The 19,464-nt window shown below is 40.3% G+C and overlaps 1 protein-coding gene across 50 annotated transcripts; it reads left to right on the forward strand.

Moving 5' to 3' along the window:
- The first annotated feature begins 12,127 nt into the window (after nt 1–12,127).
- On the forward strand, nt 12,128–18,527 carry LOC125543940. 50 transcript variants are annotated; one of them, XR_007299144.1, is made up of 12 exons: nt 12,133–12,795; nt 13,133–13,184; nt 13,283–13,417; nt 13,631–13,793; nt 13,881–14,050; nt 15,259–15,328; nt 15,627–15,833; nt 16,114–16,126; nt 17,170–17,315; nt 17,461–17,499; nt 18,042–18,105; nt 18,206–18,527. XR_007299144.1 is itself a non-coding variant. In XM_048707446.1 (9 exons), the coding sequence occupies exons 3-8, from the start codon at nt 13,412–13,414 to the stop codon at nt 15,720–15,722; spliced, it is 399 nt and encodes a 132-aa protein (XP_048563403.1). In that variant the 5' UTR covers nt 12,128–12,795; nt 13,133–13,184; nt 13,283–13,411; the 3' UTR covers nt 15,723–16,162; nt 17,135–17,320. The 50 variants fall into 50 exon arrangements, 1 of the variants encoding a protein (XP_048563403.1); XR_007299140.1 differs by having other exon boundaries at nt 12,134–12,795; nt 16,092–16,162; XR_007299143.1 differs by having other exon boundaries at nt 12,135–12,795; nt 16,114–16,162.
- Nucleotides 18,528–19,464: the final 937 nt, after the last annotated feature.

The raw sequence follows: 19,464 nt of genomic DNA on the forward strand, positions 1-19,464 counted from the left end.
TCTACCCTCAAAAACTGTTGCGATCCCCTGTACTTGTGGGTTATCAAGACTATTTTCTGGCGCCGTTGCCGGGGAGCATAGTTGTATTCTTTGAGTCACTTGAGATTTATATCTTCTTATCATTATGAAGAACTTGAAAGATCCAAGAAATAGTATTTATCCCTCAACTACGAGGGCAGGTAAGGAACTGCCATGTAGCTCTGTACTTGATTCACCTTCTGTTTTGAGTAAGCTTCCGACACGTAAACCTGCTTCTGCTATTAATTCTAATATGTCGCATGTTATTGATGATGCCACTTCTGTTATGCACCATACTTATGATGAAACTACTTCTATGCCAGATACTATTGTGCCACTTGGTGAATTTCTTGATGAACAACTTGCTAGGGCTAGGGAGAATGAAATTATTGAAACTGATAATATTGATGAAAGTGATGATGAAGATTCTCCCCCTAGATATGATTTACCTGTTGTTCCTGAGGGTTATGTTATGGATGAAGAAACTCCTAGAGACTTTCTTGCTTGCAATGATAGGAGTGATCTTAAGAAATTATTAGCTAAGTTGAAACAAAAAACTCTAAATGCTAGAATGAAATATGATCTTGCTTATGCTAGTTCACCTATCTTTGTTACTGATAAGGATTATGAATTCTCGGTCGACCCTGAGATAATTACTTTAGTTGAATCTGATCCTTTCTATGGCTATGACTCTGAAATTGTTTTGGCACAACTTACTAAATTAAATGATATAGCCACCCTGTTTACTAGTGATGAGAAAACTCGCTACTATTATATCCTTAAGATATTTCCATTCTCATTAAAGGGTGATGCTAAGATATGGTTTAACTCTCTTGATCCTGGTTGTGTGCGTAGTCCCCAGGATATGATTTATTACTTCTCTGCTAAATATTTCCCTGCTCATAAGAAACAAGCTGCTTTAAGGGAAATATATAATTTTGTGCAAATTGAAGAAGAGAGTCTCCCACAAGCTTTGGGGAGGCTTATCCAATTACTTAATGCTTTGCCTGATCATCCTCTCAAGAAAAATGAAATACTTGATATCTTTTATAATGGACTAACCGATGCTTCCAAAGACCACCTGGATAGTTGTGCTGGTTGTGTTTTCAGGGAAAGAACACCAGATGAAGCTGAAATTTTATTGAATAATATGTTGACTAATGAAAATAATTGGGCACTTCCTGATCCAATTCCTGAACCAATTCCTGAACCAACTCCGAAGAAAAGGGGTATTCTATTTCTTAGTCCTGAAGATATGCAAGAGGCAAAGAAATCTATGAAAGAAAAAGGTATAAAAGCCGAAGATGTTAAGAATTTACCTCCTGTTGAAGAAATACATGGTCTTAATTTACCGCGTGTTGAAGAAATACATGGTTTTAATCCATCACCTATTGGAGAAATACATGGTCTTGATAACCCGACACAGGTAGTAAAGGTAAATTCTCAATATAGATATTATAAAGCTGAAATCCCTCCTACTAAGTTTGCTAGCCAATGTTTGGATGAGTTTGATAACTTTATGGTTAAGCAAGAAGACTTCAATGCTTATTTTGGCAGAGAATTAAAACGCAATGCTTATATGATTGAACACTTGAGTGATTATATGTCTAATGTTAAAGGTGAACTTAAACTTATTAGTAAACATGCTTCCATGGTTACCATTCAAGTAGAACAAGTACTTAAAGCTCAGAATGATCTGCTCAATGAATTAAATAGTAAGAAAAATGATAATGTTGTTAGAGTGGCTACTAGAACTGGTAAAATGACTCAGGAACCTTTGTATCCTGAAGGCCATCCTAAGAGAATTGAGCAGGATTCTCAGAGAAATAATGTAGATGCACCTAGTCCTTCTAAGAAGAAGAAAAAGAAAAATGATAGGACTTTGCATGCTTCTAGTGAACCTGTTGTAGACACACCTGAGAATCCCAATGATATTTCTATTTCTGATGTTGAAACACAATCTGGTAATGAACATAAACCTAGTGATAATGTTAACGATGATGTTCATATTGATGCTCAACCTAGCAATGATAATGATGTAGAAATTGAACCTGTTGTTGATCTTGATAACCCACAATCAAAGAATCAACGTTATGATAAGAGAGACTTTGTTGCTAGGAAGGACGGTAAAGAAAGAGAACCATGGGTTTAGAAACCCATGCCTTTTCCTCCTAAACCATCCAAGAAAAAGGATGATGAATATTTTGAGCACTTTGCTAAAATGATTAGACCTATCTTTTTGCATACGCGATTAACTAATATGCTCAAAATGAATCCTTATGCTAAGTATATCAAAGAAATTGTTACAAATTAAAGATACCGGAAGCTGAAATTTCCATCATGCTTGCAAATTATACTTTTAAGGGTGGAATACCAAAGAAACTATGTTAAAACTGCTTTATGTGATCTTGGAGCCGGTGTTAGTGTTATGCCTCTCTCTTTATACCGTAGACTTGATTTGAATAGGTTGACATCTACTGAAATATCTTTGCAAATGGCTGACAAATCAATTGCTATACCTGTTGGTATTTGTGAGGATGTGCCTGTTGTGGTTGCAAACATTACTATTTTAACAGACTTTGTTATTCTTGATATTCCCGGGGACGATAGTATGTCTATTATTCTGGGAAGACCCTTTTTGAATACTACAGGGGCTATTATAGATTGCAACAAAGGCAATGTCACTTTTTATGTTAATGGCAATGGGCATACGGTACACATTCCGAGGAAATAACCTCAAGTTCATAGTATACTCTATTGGAAAAATTCCATCGATTATTTTGGAGGTTTTGAATTTCCTCTACCTACTATCAAGAAGAAATATGATATTCTTATTATTGGGGACATGCGTATCCTCGTTGAGATAACCTAGTGTTATTCGAAAATTCTCCGGTTCCATGTTATTCCGAATGAGTTTGTTAACAAGACCTGATCAACCTTGTTAGTGGATTCCTTTTGATGAGCATGAGATGGATGAATTTAGAAAACACAAATCTCTGTACCCTCGTTTTACTTTCTGTTATTTATATTAAATAAAGCAAAAAATAGTATTTTCTGTCTGTTTCCCGAATTATCCATGCAATAAAAAATACCCCGAAAATAAAAGTACTCCAAATGCCCTGAAATTTAAATATGATTTTTTCTGGAATATTTGAGAATATCTGCCACTCAGAAGACGGCAGGGGGAGCAAGCACCTGGCCACGAGGGTCCAGGGCACGCCCCTGCCTCATGGGCCCACGGTGGCTCCCCTCCACTTATTCCAGCTACCACACACTCCTTCCTCCTCTCAAAAACACCACTAGCCAGCTCAAACCCGAGTCCAAGCTCATCTTGCTGCCATTTTCGATCTCTTTGCTCAAAGCACCTCTCACAAAACTGCTTTGGGGGATTGTTCCTTGGTATGTGACTCCTCCAATGGTCCAATTAGTTTATGTTCTAGTGCTTTATTCATTGCAAATTTTTGCTGCTTATGTGACCCTGTTCTTGAGCTTGCATGTCAAATTTATATGGTCAAAAGTAGTTTTAATGCATGATATATCCTCTAGGCACTTATAGGAGTAGCTGTTATCAATTTTGTTGAGTTTGGTTCACTTTTATTTTGAGTTACTAAAAATTTCAGAGGAAGAAATATATTTAGGAAAATGTACCAAGGTGGTTCTTCAAGGAAGCAAGGACCCAGACCCGCAATACGTGATGCGGATGAGGAACCACCAAGAGAAGCTCAAGTGCGACCTTGTGAGTGGCCGTCAGAGGACTTCATGATTCGAGCAGGAATCAAGGGGGAATTTGAAGCATATGTGCGTAATGCTGATCTTGAGAGCTTTGAGGCAGATAAGTGCCGCTAATACTATCACCTAACTGATTCCTTTGTGAGAAGGTTCAAATTTTCATCTTCACGTAATTCTCACACTGTCCTGTTTGATCTTCATGATAAATCTTATACAATGGACGTGGAAGATTTTACCACTGCTTGTAAACTTCCACAGTGGGGTGATGTTAGTGAACCTCGCAAATCTGAATTTAGAGATTTTCTTGCTAGTATAACTGTGGGGGAATCTAGAGATGTAACACAAGCCACCATAGGGAGCATTCATTTTCCTGCTATACATTATTTTGCTCTCTTCATAGGAAGATGCATAAACTGTAAAGATGAAACATGCCACATGTGTGTACCTGATCTCAATGTTCTCATGAGCGTTGTTTTAGGAGATAAACAATATAACTTGGGGGCTATTGTTGCACATAGGTTGCATAATAATCGTATTCATGGAGATTTCTTTGGTGGAATTTATGCAACTCGTATAGCTAACTTTCTTGAGATACCCATACGTGGATATGATATTGAGTTGCCTCCTACTTATTTAGATTATGATGCTATGGTTCATCATCAGTTTGTTGAGAGGAACGATCAGTTCCTCCAGTACCGACTAATCTTTGATAGACGACGCACCTATCACGTCACTCTCCCTGCTCCTACCTTCTTTGACTTTCAGACAAATGGGAGATATGTTATAACCAGGGAGGAGGCGACCGAGTACGAGAGGAGGGCGGAGACAGCTCGCCTCCAAGATGCAACTCATCAGGCAATTGCCGCTGCATCTCAGTATGACCCCAACTATTACTTTGGATATCCGTCAGGCTAGCCGTGGCCATAGACCAACTTAGGCCAAAAGCCTGAGCTTGGGGGAGTACGTATTTCTCACCGACATTACATTCATGTTCACACACTCATGCTAGTTGTCGGTGCTCATACTTTTTCATTGTAATATCCATGCTAGTTTATTTCCCTTTTTATGCTTTCTTCTTGTGTGTTTAATAAACCTTAAGAAAAAACAAAAAAAATTAGTTGTAGCTTTCAACTAGTTTACTTTCCATGCCTGTAGTAGTAGTAATTAAAAAGAAAACCCATAAAGATTTCTCGTTCTTCTTTTGCTTGTTGGGAGCTTTCCCGTGTAAATAATTTTATTTCTTTTATGGTTCTTTGGGGGTCGAGAGGAGAAGACCATAATGAAAATGTTAAAGTGGCTCTTATATGCATTATTGTTGATCTGACAAAGAGCCCATATTACCTTGTCTTCTCTCTTGAATTGAATGCTTGCAGATTCCAGCTTAGTCCAATGCACGTGCACTATTATTATTATCCACACTATTCGGTCGTGCAAGTGAAAGGAAATAATGATGATTATATGATGAACTTATTGAGATAAGAAAAACTGGTATGAACTCGACCTCTCTTGTTTTTGTAAATATGATTAGTTCATCGTTCCTGATTCAGCCTATTATGAATAAACATGTTTGCAATGACAATTAGAGATTATAGTTGCTTATGCCATGCTTAATTATCTAGGAGTTTATAATGGTTTACCTTGCGTGCCAACATGCTATTAAATGGTTGTGATGTGGTATGATAGGGTGGTATCCTCTATTGAACGATTCGAGTGGCTTGACTTGGCACATGTTCACGCATGTAGTTGAAACAAAATCAACATAGCCTCTATGATATTTATGTTCATGGTGCATTATATCCTACTCATGCTTGCATTCGGTGTTGATTAATTTTAATGCATGTTCATGACTGTTGTCGCTCTCTAGCTGGTCGCTTCCCTGTCTTTTGCTAGCCTTCACTTGTACTAAGCGGGAATACTGCTTGTGCATCCAATTCCATAAACCCCAAAGTTATTCCATATGAGTCCACCATACCTACCTATATATGGTATCTACCTGCCGTTCCAAGTAATTTTGTATGTGCTAAACTCTAAACCTTCAAATAAACATTCTGTTTTGTATGCTCGAATAGCTCATGTATCAACTAGGGTTGTCCGTATCTTCCATGTTAGGCGGGTTATTCTCAGGAGGAGTGGACTCCGCTCCTCACTCACGAGAAAATGGCTGGTCACCGGGATGCCCAGTCCCATGCTTTATGCAAATCAAATCAAAATAATTGCAAACAAAACTCCCCCGGGACTGTTGTTAGTTGGAGGCACTCGTTGTTTTGAGCAAGCCATGGATTGATGCTTGTTGGTGGAGGGGGAGTATAAACTTTACCATTCTGTTTGGGAACCGCCTATCATGTGTGTAGCATGGAAGATATCGCCATCTCTTGGTTGTTATGTTGTCAATGAAAGTATTCCGCTCAAAATATTATTCATATCTATTTCAAAACCGAGCTCTGGCACCTCTACAAATCCTTACTTCCCTCTGCGAAGGGCCCATCCATTTACTTTTATGTTGAGTCATCATCCTCTTATTAAAACGCACCAGTTGGAGAGCACCGCTGTCATTTGCATCCATTACTGTTAGTTTACATTGAGTATGACTTGACTGGATCTCTTTTACCATGAATTACAATGTCTAGTCAGTCCTTGATCTTTAAAGGTGATCTGCATTTATGTTTTATGGTCTTAGAAAGGGCTAGAGAGATACCATCTTGTTATATCATATCATGATTGTTTTGAGAAAGTGTTGCCATCCGAGATTTATTATTATTGCTCGCTAGTTGATTATGCCATTGATATGAGTAAACAGACCTAAATGTTATTGTGACTACAGTTAGTTCATAATCTTCGCTGTAAACTTGAATGCTGGCTTTACATATTTACAACAACAAGAGCAAACAAAGTTTGTAAAAAAAAATTCTTTATCACTTTCAGTTTGTCAACTGAATTGCTTGAGGACAAGCAAAGGCTTAAGCTTGGGGGAGTTGATATGTCTCCGTCGTATCTACTTTTTCAAACACTTTTGCCCTTGTTTTGGACTCTAACTTGCATGATTTGAATGAAACTAACCCAGAATGACGATGTTTTCAGCAGAATTCCATGGTGTTATTTTTGTGCAGAAATAAAAGTTCTCGGAATGACCTGAAAATCAACGGAGAATTATTTTGGAATATATAAAAAATACTGGAAGAAAGATCCATGTCAAGGGGGCCACCACCTGTCGACGAGGGTGGGGGCACGCCCTACTCCCCTGGGTGCGCCCCCTGCCTCGTGGGCCCCCTGACGCTCCACCGACCTCAACCTTGACTGCATATATTCACTCTCATGGAGAAAAAAACCAGAGAGAAGGATTCATCATGTTTTACGATACGGAGTCGCTGCCAAGCCCTAAACTCTCTCGGGAGGGCTGATCTGGAGTCCGTTCGGGGCTCCGGAGAGGGGAATCCGTCGCCATCGTCATCATCAACCATCCTCCATCACCTATTTCATGATGCACACCGTTGTGCGTGAGTAATTCCATCGTAGCCTTGCTGGACGGTGATGGGTTGGATGAGATTTATCATGTAATCGAGTTAGTTTTGTTAGGGTTTGATCCCTAGTATCCACTATGTTCTGAGATTGATGTTGCTATGACTTTGCTATGCTTAATGCTTGTCACTAGGGCCCGAGTGCTATGATTTCAGATCTGAACCTATTATGTTTTCATCAATATATGAGAGTTCTTGATCCTATCTTGCAAGTCTATAGTCACCTACTATGTGTTATGATCCGGCAACCCCGAAGTGACAATAGTCAGGACCACTCCCGGTGATGACAGTAGTTTGAGGAGTTCATGTATTCACTATGTGTTAATGCTTTGGTCCGGTACTCTATTAAAAGGAGGCCTTAATACCCCTTAGTTTCCAATAGGACCCCGCTTCCATGGGAGGGTAGGACAAAAGATGTCATGCAAGTTCTTTTCCATAAGCACGTATGACTATATTCGGAATACATGCCTACGTTACATTGATGAATTGGAGCTAGTTCCGTGTCACCCTATGTTATGACTGTTACATGATGAACCGCATCTGACATAATTCTCCATCACCGATCCAATGCCTACGAGCTTTCCATATATCGTTCTTCGCTTATTTACTTTCTCGTTGCTATTGTTATCATCACTATAAAACACCAAAAGTATTACTTTTGCTACCGTTACCTCTTACCACCGTTACCACTACTATCATATTACTTTGCTACTAAATACTTTGCTGCAGATATTAAGTTTCCATCTTTGGTTGAATTGACAACTCAGCTGCTAATACATGATAATATTCTTTGGCTCCCCTTGTGTCGAATCAATAAATTTGGTTTGAATACTCTACCCTCAAAAACTGTTGCGATCCCGTATACTTGTGGGTTAAGCTTCGCCAACTCCTCCTTCTGTTCCATGACGAGGGCCAACAGCATCTTCATCGAGGAACTACTATTATCATGCAACTTCTTCCAGCCGGTGTTCTCGTCCTTCAGCAGGTCGAGCTCGTAGCAGAACTTCGCCTTGTCCTCCTGAAGTTACAGGATTTTGCCATTCGCCTTCTTCTCCAAGGCAATGCTCTTCTTCAGCAGCTCCACCAAGCCGTGGATGAACTCCTTCTGCTTATTGAGGTGCTTGTTGAGCTGATCGGGCAAGCCGGCATGTTCTCCTCCGTAGCTAGGGCGCTCCTGGGAACTATCGCCTTCCCGTGAGAGATCTTTCGAGGTCTCTCCGAGGCGGCGAGTCCTCTTTTTTTCGCGGCCTTGGTGGCCACTTCCTTGTTGCGAGAAGTTCGCATAGTTCTCAACCTAGAGCTCTGCACACCGGCCATGGCAAGGATAGACGAATAAGAAAGACTTATGAGGAGGAAGAGGTAGAGTGATTTTCGTCTAGGTACTAGTTCCCCTTTTTTATAACCTAGTACTAGCACTAGTACTAAAACATGCATAGTGGGAACACGTTCAGATTTGATACGTACTACTAGGTGTGAGCAGATTTGCACAAAATACGAAGGATACCAATGGAAGTAGCAACCCATGATTTAACTACTCGCATGCACGCAGTGAAGTAGTAACATCTTTCTTCCTCCCTCACGTCCACTCAATTTGCATGCGCTGTATTAATTGACCGTCAATGAAGTGAAGGACTTTATACGCATCAAAGTATCACATGGGGTGGATCTTTGTACAAAAATGCATCCCCCCGTGTACCCGTGTGTGCGTGGGAGGGAATGAGTGCGTGCGTGGTGTGCATGCACATATTCGCTTCATGCATGTACCGCCAGTGTGCCTCGGAGAGGACGAGTACATTCTTCTGGAACCAGCAGCACGTCACTGTGATCAATCCACACAAGAAGGTCGCGACAATGCCTCCACATGTGCCACGTGGCTTCATGAACTGTAAGAGAGACACTGTGTAGCATGCCATTGGAATTCTAATTTACGTGTTTTTCACATACTCGAAGTACTCGTAAGGTACACGTGCATTGCACGCATTAGATTTGGCAACCTAATTATGAATAAATACCACACTATAACATGTAAGCTTTGAGTCATGTATGCCTGATGTAGACGTTTGTTTAATTCTTATAGTTCAACTCATTCAAATTCAATTAGTTTATATAAAAAAGCTAGGGCCTCTTTGATCCGTAGGATTTCCAAAACACGGGAATAGGAAAACACATGGGATTATAGTGGAATGTCGTCTTGAATCCTATAGGATTGTATGAGTGTTTGATTATGCATAGAAAAAACGGAGGATTCTTTCAGACAGGTTTGAGTGGATGGGATGTTTCGTATGGAATATAGTGCAAATGAATCCTATGGAAAAATCCCTATGGTTTACAATTCTTCGAACCAAACAACCAAGATAGGAAAAATTCCTAAGGATTAGAATCCTCCGAAATTCTCTTGAGAATCCTTTGAATCAAAGAAGCCCTTAATGTATTTTATGATTCATGGAATTGAGCGTTGTAAAGCATAAAGTAGAAAACAAGTAATGGCAATTCAACTACTCCCTCCGTTCACTTTTTAAGTCATTTCAGACAGCTCAAAATGGGTTGTTTTGTACATTGTCTGAAATGTCTTCAAGGTCTTATAAAAGTGAACAGAGGGAGTAGAAAAAAAGTTTGGGCAGTTATGCTATGGAAGATTCTAGAACAAAAGAGAAGCACTTGTGTTTTGAGGTTTGTGCATTATGCTTAAGTTCAACCATGGAGTCTGCTAGATTGTACATGTGGCAAAATGCGGTGGGGGCTATAAGATGGTGCGAGGGGCCAAGTGGAGGGAGACTATGAAGGAGTGCACAAGTGCGAGATCGATATTTAAAGAGAGGGGGTGAGAACGTGCGCTGTTGCGCACAGTGGAGGAGCCATGAAAAATCAATGAGCTATGGGGCTGAGCATTGCTAATCCTTTACGAGAGGGCCAATTCATCAACTTAAACCAATTTACCAGCAATTGTCTAATGATCACATTTATATTCCCCTCGATATATAATGATGTTAGGGGGCAGGGCCCTTGCTGCCCCCTGTCTTCGCCATTGTGCGCGCATCTGAGAGATGAAGCGGAAGGCATGGATGATGAGAGGGTGACGTTGGATATATAATTAATGTGGGTGTATTAGCTATGTAATCCTATATAGAGAGGTATAGATTGATCAATGTGGACGTGGGAAAGAGGGTGAGACCTCACTAGATGTGTAGATTGATCAGTTTGTGTGGAAAACGGTGAAAGACATAGCTATATACACACACATAGAGGAATATCGACCGTTGCACATGCACGTCAGAGATAAAGAATGCCCGGTATGATAGAGAGGGGGAAGTGTGTGTGTGCGCATGCATGGCAGACCGACCTAAAGAAAAAGATTACATGTGTGCGATGAATAATACTGACTGGTAGTGTGTGTGCATGCATAAACGAAAGAAAGTTAGTGGTACACTTATAAAGAGAAGACGACTATGTGGGTGGAAAATACTAGGTGAGGTCATAATCAATGTAAAGTTGAATTTAAATATTTAAATTAATAAAGAGGCTAGCCAACTCGCTTCCAGGAGGCTCCCCTGATTGGACCTTCGTCAGCTGTCGGATCTGGCTTTCTAGCGTGTCTGGGCCGTTAGATCTTCACCTCGCGGTGAAACCTGTTTTTCACCTCGCAGTCGTTTTACTTTTCCAATGACAAGTGGGCTCACGCAAGGCGCTCATTGGCTGGGGAGAGAATTCCTTATTTAACACCGTGTTTAAATATTATGCCCTATTTGACATCGACAAATAATTTCTTCCCTATCTAACAACAATTCTAAATATTATGCCTTTTATAACACTTTTGTCTATTTTAAGCCTAAATGACACTTGAAAAGACACTTTTACCCTCATGTGATATGTTTGTGTGTGTGTGATGTTGCACGTGTGTGTGCGCGCGTACCCGTGTGCTACTGCTGTGTGTGTGCGTGTGCGTGTGCTGCTGCATGTGTGTTTGCTAGTGCATTTATATGTACGTATGTGTGTGTCTGCTGTTGCGTGCCAATGTGCTGTGTGTGCTGCTGCGTGTGTGCGCTACGTGAGTGTGTGCTGCTACCTGTGAGTGTGTTTGTTGGTTTTAGTGCGCTAGATGTATCCTCCCAAAAGCAGCACGTACAAGTACAAAGCTATGCAAGCAAGCAAGCTGCTTGATTGGTGAACAGCAGTGCACGTTGGCCATGTATGTATACGCCCTGGGATGGCTAGCTTCTCTTCGGATTGGATCGGATCGATCTCAACGGAACACAGCGACTTGGCTCTCTCTCGCCGGGAACTCACGACGCAAAAAGCTGAATCAATTTGATGGCCACATGTGCCTGTCACACCTGTTGAATACTTCTTTATTACTTTTTCGTTGATGTATCTGGTCTGATCTGGTTTAATTACAAGGGGGTATGCACGTATATATCCTGATCCAGCTACCCTACAGCTAAACCTAGTCGGTTCTGAACTTCAGTACTACACGGACACGTACACAAATGTGTAACCGGACGTCGAGTTTAATCCTAACAGTGTTGCATGCGTGTGTGCTGCTGTATGTGCGCGTACATGTGTTGCTGCGTGTTTATGTGTTGATGTGTGTGTGCTACTACCCTCACACTAATGTTGCGTGTGTGTGCCACTGGCCTCCACACACATATATCAGATGAGGGGCAAAAGGGGCTTTGCAGGTATCATTTAAGCTTAAAATGGACGAAAGTGTTATAAAAGGCATAAAATTTAGATTCGTTGTTAGATAGAAAAGAAAAAGTTTTTTAATGTCAAATAAGGAACGAAATTTAAGATAGTGTTAAATAAAGAATTCTCTCTTGGCTGGGTCGGTTGTTTTCGCGTGCCGGAGGTTCCTTGCCCAGTCAGCTCGGCGTGCCCGCACCAAATCACCCGCGAGTCTCGCCCCACTCCACCCCAGCCGCCAAACGAACCCTAACCCCTTTCTCTTTCCCCTCGATCACCACGAGCTCCCTCTCCACCTCCCAATGCATACTTTCCTCGCCCGCAGCCATCGGCTTTGTCTCTCCACCCGCCTCCTCCTCTCCTCTACACGGTGGTCGATCTCATCCCTGGCCTTCTTCTCTGCTTGCCTCCTCCTGTCCTCTTCCATGTCGCCGTCGATCCAGATCGGACGTACATCGTCGTGGGAGAGCAGCGGCGGCTGGGTCTTCATGGTGCGGGTGAGGATGTAGGGGAGGGGTAGGATGCAGACGACAAGGAGAAGGAGGAGGCCGGCGAGGAAGGGAAGCAGCAGCGGGGAAGGAGCAGGAGCGCGATCCTAGCAGGGGGAAGGGGCAGGGTGAGGCCTCGCCGGCAGGTTGACTTGTCGCGCCACCACGTCGTCGCCTCCTCTGCGCCATGAGAGGCGCCACCTCTGCCTCCACCCCCACTGGGAAAGGAGCTCGAGGTGAACAGGAGGTGTGGAAAGGCGAGAGGAAGCAGGAGCTCGTCCCTCCTCCCATGGCTGCCTCGTGGATCTGGAGTACAAGGAGGACAACACGTGCCTGTTGCAGGCGGCTTGAGCGACGCGAACCAGGTGCTCCACTCTTTCTCTCCCTCTCTTACTTTCTTCCTCGCTCAAATTTTACTTTGCTAATATATGGATTTTTAAACTTGACGTGTTGTTTAACTTTGCTGATATAATGGTATCTGGCATAGAAGAGAGGAAGAATAATTTTAGCAAAACTGTTTTAGCTAAGAGTAGAAGAAGACCAAGGTTTACCTACAGATCTTGAATGCACGATTGATGATTTTGTTTGATAGGTTCAAATCTAAATAATAAACATTTTAAATTGTGTAGTTGGTAAACATGGAAAGCCAAGAAAATTATATAGCTTACTTACATTGTTGTTTGATCAATTGCTTTGCGTCAGGCTCACTGATGGAGCATGCCTAATCTTGGACTGCATTTATTGCCTGGTGTTGGTATGTTTCTTTTATTCTATTTAGGAGGGTTCTAAGCTATTAAGGGAAACATACAATTTATCAGTTTGAGACCTGCTTCACTATGTGTGCTGCTGCAGGGTGCTTTGGATGGTGGTCTTGATATTCCGCACAGTGACAAGAGATTTGGTGGCTTCAAGAAGGATGAGAAGCAGCTGGACACTAAGATTCACCTCAAATTCATTTATGAAGATCATGTTGTTGACTGCATGAAGGTGAGTTGGATCCATTGTCCTTGTGGTATTATTATAATGTCGTTTCTTCATTCCTCTGGGCTATCGTTGTTTTACACACGAGTTCTTTATGAAAGATATCTGAGCCTGATTCATCCATATAAAGTATCCTAAAACAGTGTACTTTGTTTTATTTCCGAAGCAGGTTACTGAATCTTGCTCTAACTTCTGCCCTACCTTTATTTCCGTTAATAGCTGATGAGGAGCCTGAGAAATGCCAATTTCACTTTAGTGGGTACATCAAGAAGGGGATTGCGGCTGATGACATGGAAGCACTGTACAAGAAGGTTCATGCTGCCATTTGTGCTGATCCTACCATGGCAAAATCAACCAAGGAACCTCCGAAGAAGCACAAGAGGTAAATATATCTTGCTGTTTATTAAAGCCAGACAGCTTAATTCAGCACTTTCATGGGATTGCAAGTTAACGGGACTGTTCGCTGCAGGTATAATCTCAAGAAGCGTTGAGGTAGGTGACACAACTTGCCATGTATGTGATGTTGCAACTCAAAATTAAGATGTTGTCAATCCAATAAGAGAAGCCAAGGAGCTATTGGCGATCGTGTGGTGCGCGACCTTATACTGGATCATGAAGTTTACCAGTATGTAGTAATGGGTATCAATGTTTTCTCATACTCATGTAGTCCATTCATTCCTAAACTATATGTTCTTCTTTTGTTAAAACCTTGAAGTATTAAGATGTTAGGGTAAATAAATTCCTTTAGAATCAATAATAGAAAAGTTTTGCTATGCAATAAGATACAGTTGCATGGAAAAAATAATATTGTCTTATATAGTTATATATCAAAACTATGGATTTGCTATGCACTTCATGTGATATTTATTGTTCACTGTTTTTTCTTCGGACTTTGTTGGACACCTGCGGCATCGTTGTGTCGGACGTGACGGACGCTGCCAGGTCCGTGCTGACATCGTGCTCAGGGAGCCTAGCCTCTTTGTCGTGTTCTCCATCTTGCAGTGCATGATGAACTACATTGTAGAGTTCAGTTGTGTTTCCCCTATTTTCTTCTACTATAAGAGTTCTAACGATTTGTACTGTTTGGCTGCAAATTTATGCCGTTTGCATCACCATATGGATAGTCGTAACAAATGAAGAGATTTCAGAGAGTTTCACAATCTGACTTGAGTCACAAGCTATAGGTTAACTTTAATTGAATGGTAGTATGGGAGTAATAATTTCCGAAATCTAGAAATGATCTTGTTGATCATATCAATCTTCCTGGTAATCTGATCCACCTATGTTGCATTAGTGGTGTTGGGTTAAAAATCAACAGTGATATTTAAAAAAGGTAAAGGTTTTTGTTGTAGTTACTGGGATCCTCCAAGTGAATCATAATAATGATGAGAAAACATACCCAAAAAACATAAGATGGATTAAAAGGAAACCCACTTTCCAGGGTTGTGGTTTGAAGAGAGAATGGTTGCAGGCTTTGTCTCAAAGAGATTATCTGACAAGAATGATTAGTCATCAACAGTTGAGACGCAGCGAACCTTCTTACTTGCTCCACCTCCGGACTATGTTATTCTCTCCTTTTTTCTCCTTCGTTGTTGTGTCGCTCGACTGCATCTTTATTAGTTCAAACTCATGCTTGTTTCAGCTAGGATGAATTAAGGAATGGTTGCCATTTCATGGTACAGCTGAGCTGACGTTGAGTATATGTGTGTCTGTAGCGGTTCATTTCCTCCCTTTTCTTTCTGCAACATTTATCACTTGCTTATAGAAAGATTCATCACATAGGCCTTTAGCTTGATTTTTCCGCATACCATGAGAACCAGCATGACGTTGGATATATGTTTCTGCAGGTTTCAAAATGTATCCAAGATTGCAGGAAGTTAATTACACCATCAGTGGAAGATGGACATAGCCCCTCAGGTAATTTCACTTTGTCCTGGATTAATAACAGATTACTGCATCTATTTGTTTAAATGAGGCAGGTTATTTACGGAAGTATTTTCTATGCAGAATTGGTTAGCATTAACTATATACCATTTACTATTGGCTGGGTAATTTACATGTTGGCAAGGACTTATTGCTGCTTGGCCAATTTCCCAACCCAAATCCAGAACCGCTTCATCTTTAGATCCTTACGTGCTTTGATGAAATGCCTGAGTTACTAAGCTCTGCACTTTGTTTTTCTTTGTTTTGCTCACGGATTAACCGATGGCTGCAGGACCCATGGAAGCATGAGGAACTGGTCCGCAACGTCTTCCAGTGTACGCGTACACACAATTCGCTTTCCTTTTCTTTTCAAACTTTTTATAGATGATGTGGTTGAGTTACTAAGCCTCTTCTTGCTGTGTCGTCTGCGAGGCCGAAGGGTGTGAGCAATTTAACTGAGGCTGATGCAATCTTTGGACCAGTAGTGACGCCAGTGCCTGTATATCCCATGACTGGTTCTTTCAGCTCAATATCCATACACTACTTGTTTGTATTCTGTATTCCAGTGCAAATTATGATTGTTGCTAAACACTTCTGCATGTAAGTGCACTACTCTCTGTACTAAAAAAATGTCACTTCACTACCACAATGCTAGCATGCATTCTTTTTTACAATTGTTCATCTTCTTTCTCCTCTGTTCGTCACTAAGATTCATCTATGACCTCCTCTTTGAGGAGATCAACTAATCTTGTTGCAGTTTTTGTTGAAACATTGATTAGGTGCTCCAAGAATGTATGTGAGCTTGACATTGTATTTAACTTCATCAAGGTACAATGATACATTATCCACTGATTGTTGTAGTGAAATGTCGCTGTAGCTATTAATTTGCAGAATCTTGCATGACAAACTATAGGCATGTGATCTCTATGGTGTTCCAGTAAATAAAGAAAACTGGAATATGTGCCTTCAATTTTTTTTATTTATATACAAAAACCATGCATTGGTACATATGAACCATATGAATAGGACTGAAGATCTATTTTTTTGTCATGTTTGTGAGTTTTCTGTTATTTCCTCTCAGTGTGAATAGGACTGAAGAAGATGGACATAGCCCTTTAGGTAATTTCACTTTTTTTGAACAGCAAACCATAGAACAATAGTTCTATGGTATATTTTCATTAAAAACAGTATGTTACAAAGGGAAAGGAGAAAATAGAAACAAAAGAAAAAAGATCTAAGCTAATGGGGCAGTGCCCTTATCCAATTTATGTTTTGGGCAACATGAGAATCATTTAAAAATTGATCTGGCAGCCTGCTTGAACAAGGTGGAATGCTCGTCTTTGATCTTGTGTTGAAGTAGTTGAAGATCCTTTTTTAATTCAAGCCTCTAATTTGAGACTGTCGGCTGGATGTTTCTGAAGACCTTGCCATCTCACTTTGTCCTGGATTAATAAAAGATTGCAAATTTATTTGTCTAAATAGGACAGGTTATTTACGAAGGTATACCATTTCTATTGACTGGATAATTTACATGTTGGCAAGGACTTATTGGTGCAGCCTGGTCATAATTGCTTGGCCAATTTCCCGACCCAAATCCAGAACCGCTTCATCTTTAGATCTTTACATGATTGATGAAATGCCTTAGAGACTAAGATCTGCACTTTGTTTTTCTCCGTTCTCCTACTCACGGATTAACCGATGGCTGTAAGACCTAGAGAAGCATTAGGAACTGGTCTGTAGTGTCTTCCAGTGTATGCGTACACACAATTCACTTTCCTTTTCTTTTTGCCCTTTGTATAGATGATGTGGTTGAGTTACGAAGCCTCTTATTGCAGTGTTGTCTGCAAGGCCGAAGGGAAGTTATTAATGCATTTGAGCTGCTCTATCTGATTGCTCATCTCCTGAACCTGTTTTAGTTGATATAAAAGTGTTCTCTATTTCAGAAAGCCAGAACACGAGATTGTGCCCCCTCTTGCTCCAGGTGCATGTTCCTGCCCTCCTTTCCCCTCTGATTTGACTTGCTTTACCTTGTGTGAAGTTTTATACTTTCAACTTTACAAAGCTATATCAAGTTTGCTTTCAACTGTACTTGGCTACACCTGTAACATGATGCATTTCTCTTTCAGTTTATTGAATACATTTTGAAGAAGTGAATGATGTATCTGGTACTGTCCTTTGACTCATTTAACAGTCCGTCAATTTGCTCACAAACCTCCTCATGTACAGCATACAATGAGTATTCTGTCACATATCACACAACATCTTGATCTTTCAGCTAATAATATGCTGTAATTTTTTAGGCTATCACTGTTTGCAGCTTTTGGGTTCCTTCTATGTGTTGGGAGATAATTCTCTTAATAAACTTTAGCTTTCTGCAATGCTAGGCCGGACAAATTCAGTACTGAAAATCTAGCCTGTTCTTTCCACTCTGTAACAACTTCTATGCTTGCGCCACCATGATATCACTACAACATTTCCCTGGAAAATTTTATTAGTTGCATGTAAACTGAATTGATTTACCAGTAAAAACCTGGACAACTCATTTCAGTCGCTAACAACAATTGTGGCATTACCAGGATATGTCATGTATGTGCTCTGAATCGTAGTAGGATGCAAAAAGTACAATAAGAGATAGAATGTATGCACTATGGGCTAGCAGTAACATTTTATTGACTTGTGCAGTATTTGATACTATCTATTTCTGTAGGCTATTCCTCATGTTGCAACCTTTTCCCATAGAATTGAAAGGAAGATGGAAGAAATTGCAGGAGGTATACTTTGTGTTCCATTAGTCTTACTGTCAGATTTCCATGTTCAGTTATTCACACTATATTATTGCTCGATATCTATAGCTTGCTATTATTTGAGCAGGAATGGTGTTTCCAGCATGACATTCAAAACCAGTCAAGACTATAAAGGGGCTGTGAAGGACGAAATGCTATGGATCCAGAGTGGGAGGGGAGAGTTACCAACAATGTATCAAGGATAAACCGTGACATGGATTCCTAAGTTCCAACTTACATAGCAAAATTATATAGGGAGAATGCCTACATTTTGAAAACTCTATTACATAGTTTGAAGCTATGTTTCTTTCAATTTTCATTATTAAAAGGATCCTTCTTATTGCTAATTTGTCAAGCATCTATTGTCGAATAACTCTTTGCTTCAAATGAGACCTGTGGCGTTTATTATACATCTTATTGTACACAGCAAGCGTCTTCTTTTTTTATTAAGAGGGGTTAAATTTGTTACCATATGTGCTTGCTCACAACTAAACCAACTAAACCATGAATTTTCTTTTCGATATGTTTTTTTTCAAACTCAGATATCTAATCATTATAACCATATTTTCAACTAAAACAATGCTTCCTTAGCTGGTTTGTACATGTTACACAATTTTTTTTCAAACTCGGATTTCGCACTGTGATAACCACATTTTCAATATAACATCATTTAACACATGAGCTTTGTACTACCAATATTGAATAGGTTCTTGCAAAATGAAACTATTTTCATCGACAACATGGCTTTAGCGGGTCTTTGCGTCATTTGGCGCAACGGGTCAACTAGTTTGAATAAGAGATCATGACGTTGGAAACCCGAACATAACTGAGATATGTGCGGTATGATTTGGAAACGAGCATGTTGTACTGTATATACATTGAACAAGGTCAGACTGATTTGAATTTGAGATACCGATGGCAGACATCGTTTGGACACATTGCATCCGTGCATGGACACACTATTCTAATTGGAGATGATGGGTGGCTTTCGCATTACATATCTATATCTATACCCCTATATATTATATTTTTTATTTTTTATATAGTGTGCGGATAACTATAACTTTGAAAGATGATTGTTGGATGAAGATAATCCGATGGTGCAGAGATGGCAAATTCGAGCACTACTGGCCATTTGATATCATCTAGATTCCACTAGATTTTGCCACATGTACAATCTAGAAGACTCCATGGTTGAACTTAAGCATAATGCACAAATCTCAAAACACAAGCACTTTTTCTTTGTTCTAGAATCTTCCGTATCAGAATTGCCCAAATGTTTTTCTACATGATTTGCATTATTTGTTTTTACTTTATGCTTTACAACGCATAATCCATGAATCTTAA

Source organism: Triticum urartu, chromosome 3 (genome assembly GCF_003073215.2).
Source record: "Triticum urartu cultivar G1812 chromosome 3, Tu2.1, whole genome shotgun sequence".
Taxonomy (NCBI): Eukaryota; Viridiplantae; Streptophyta; class Magnoliopsida; order Poales; family Poaceae; genus Triticum; species Triticum urartu.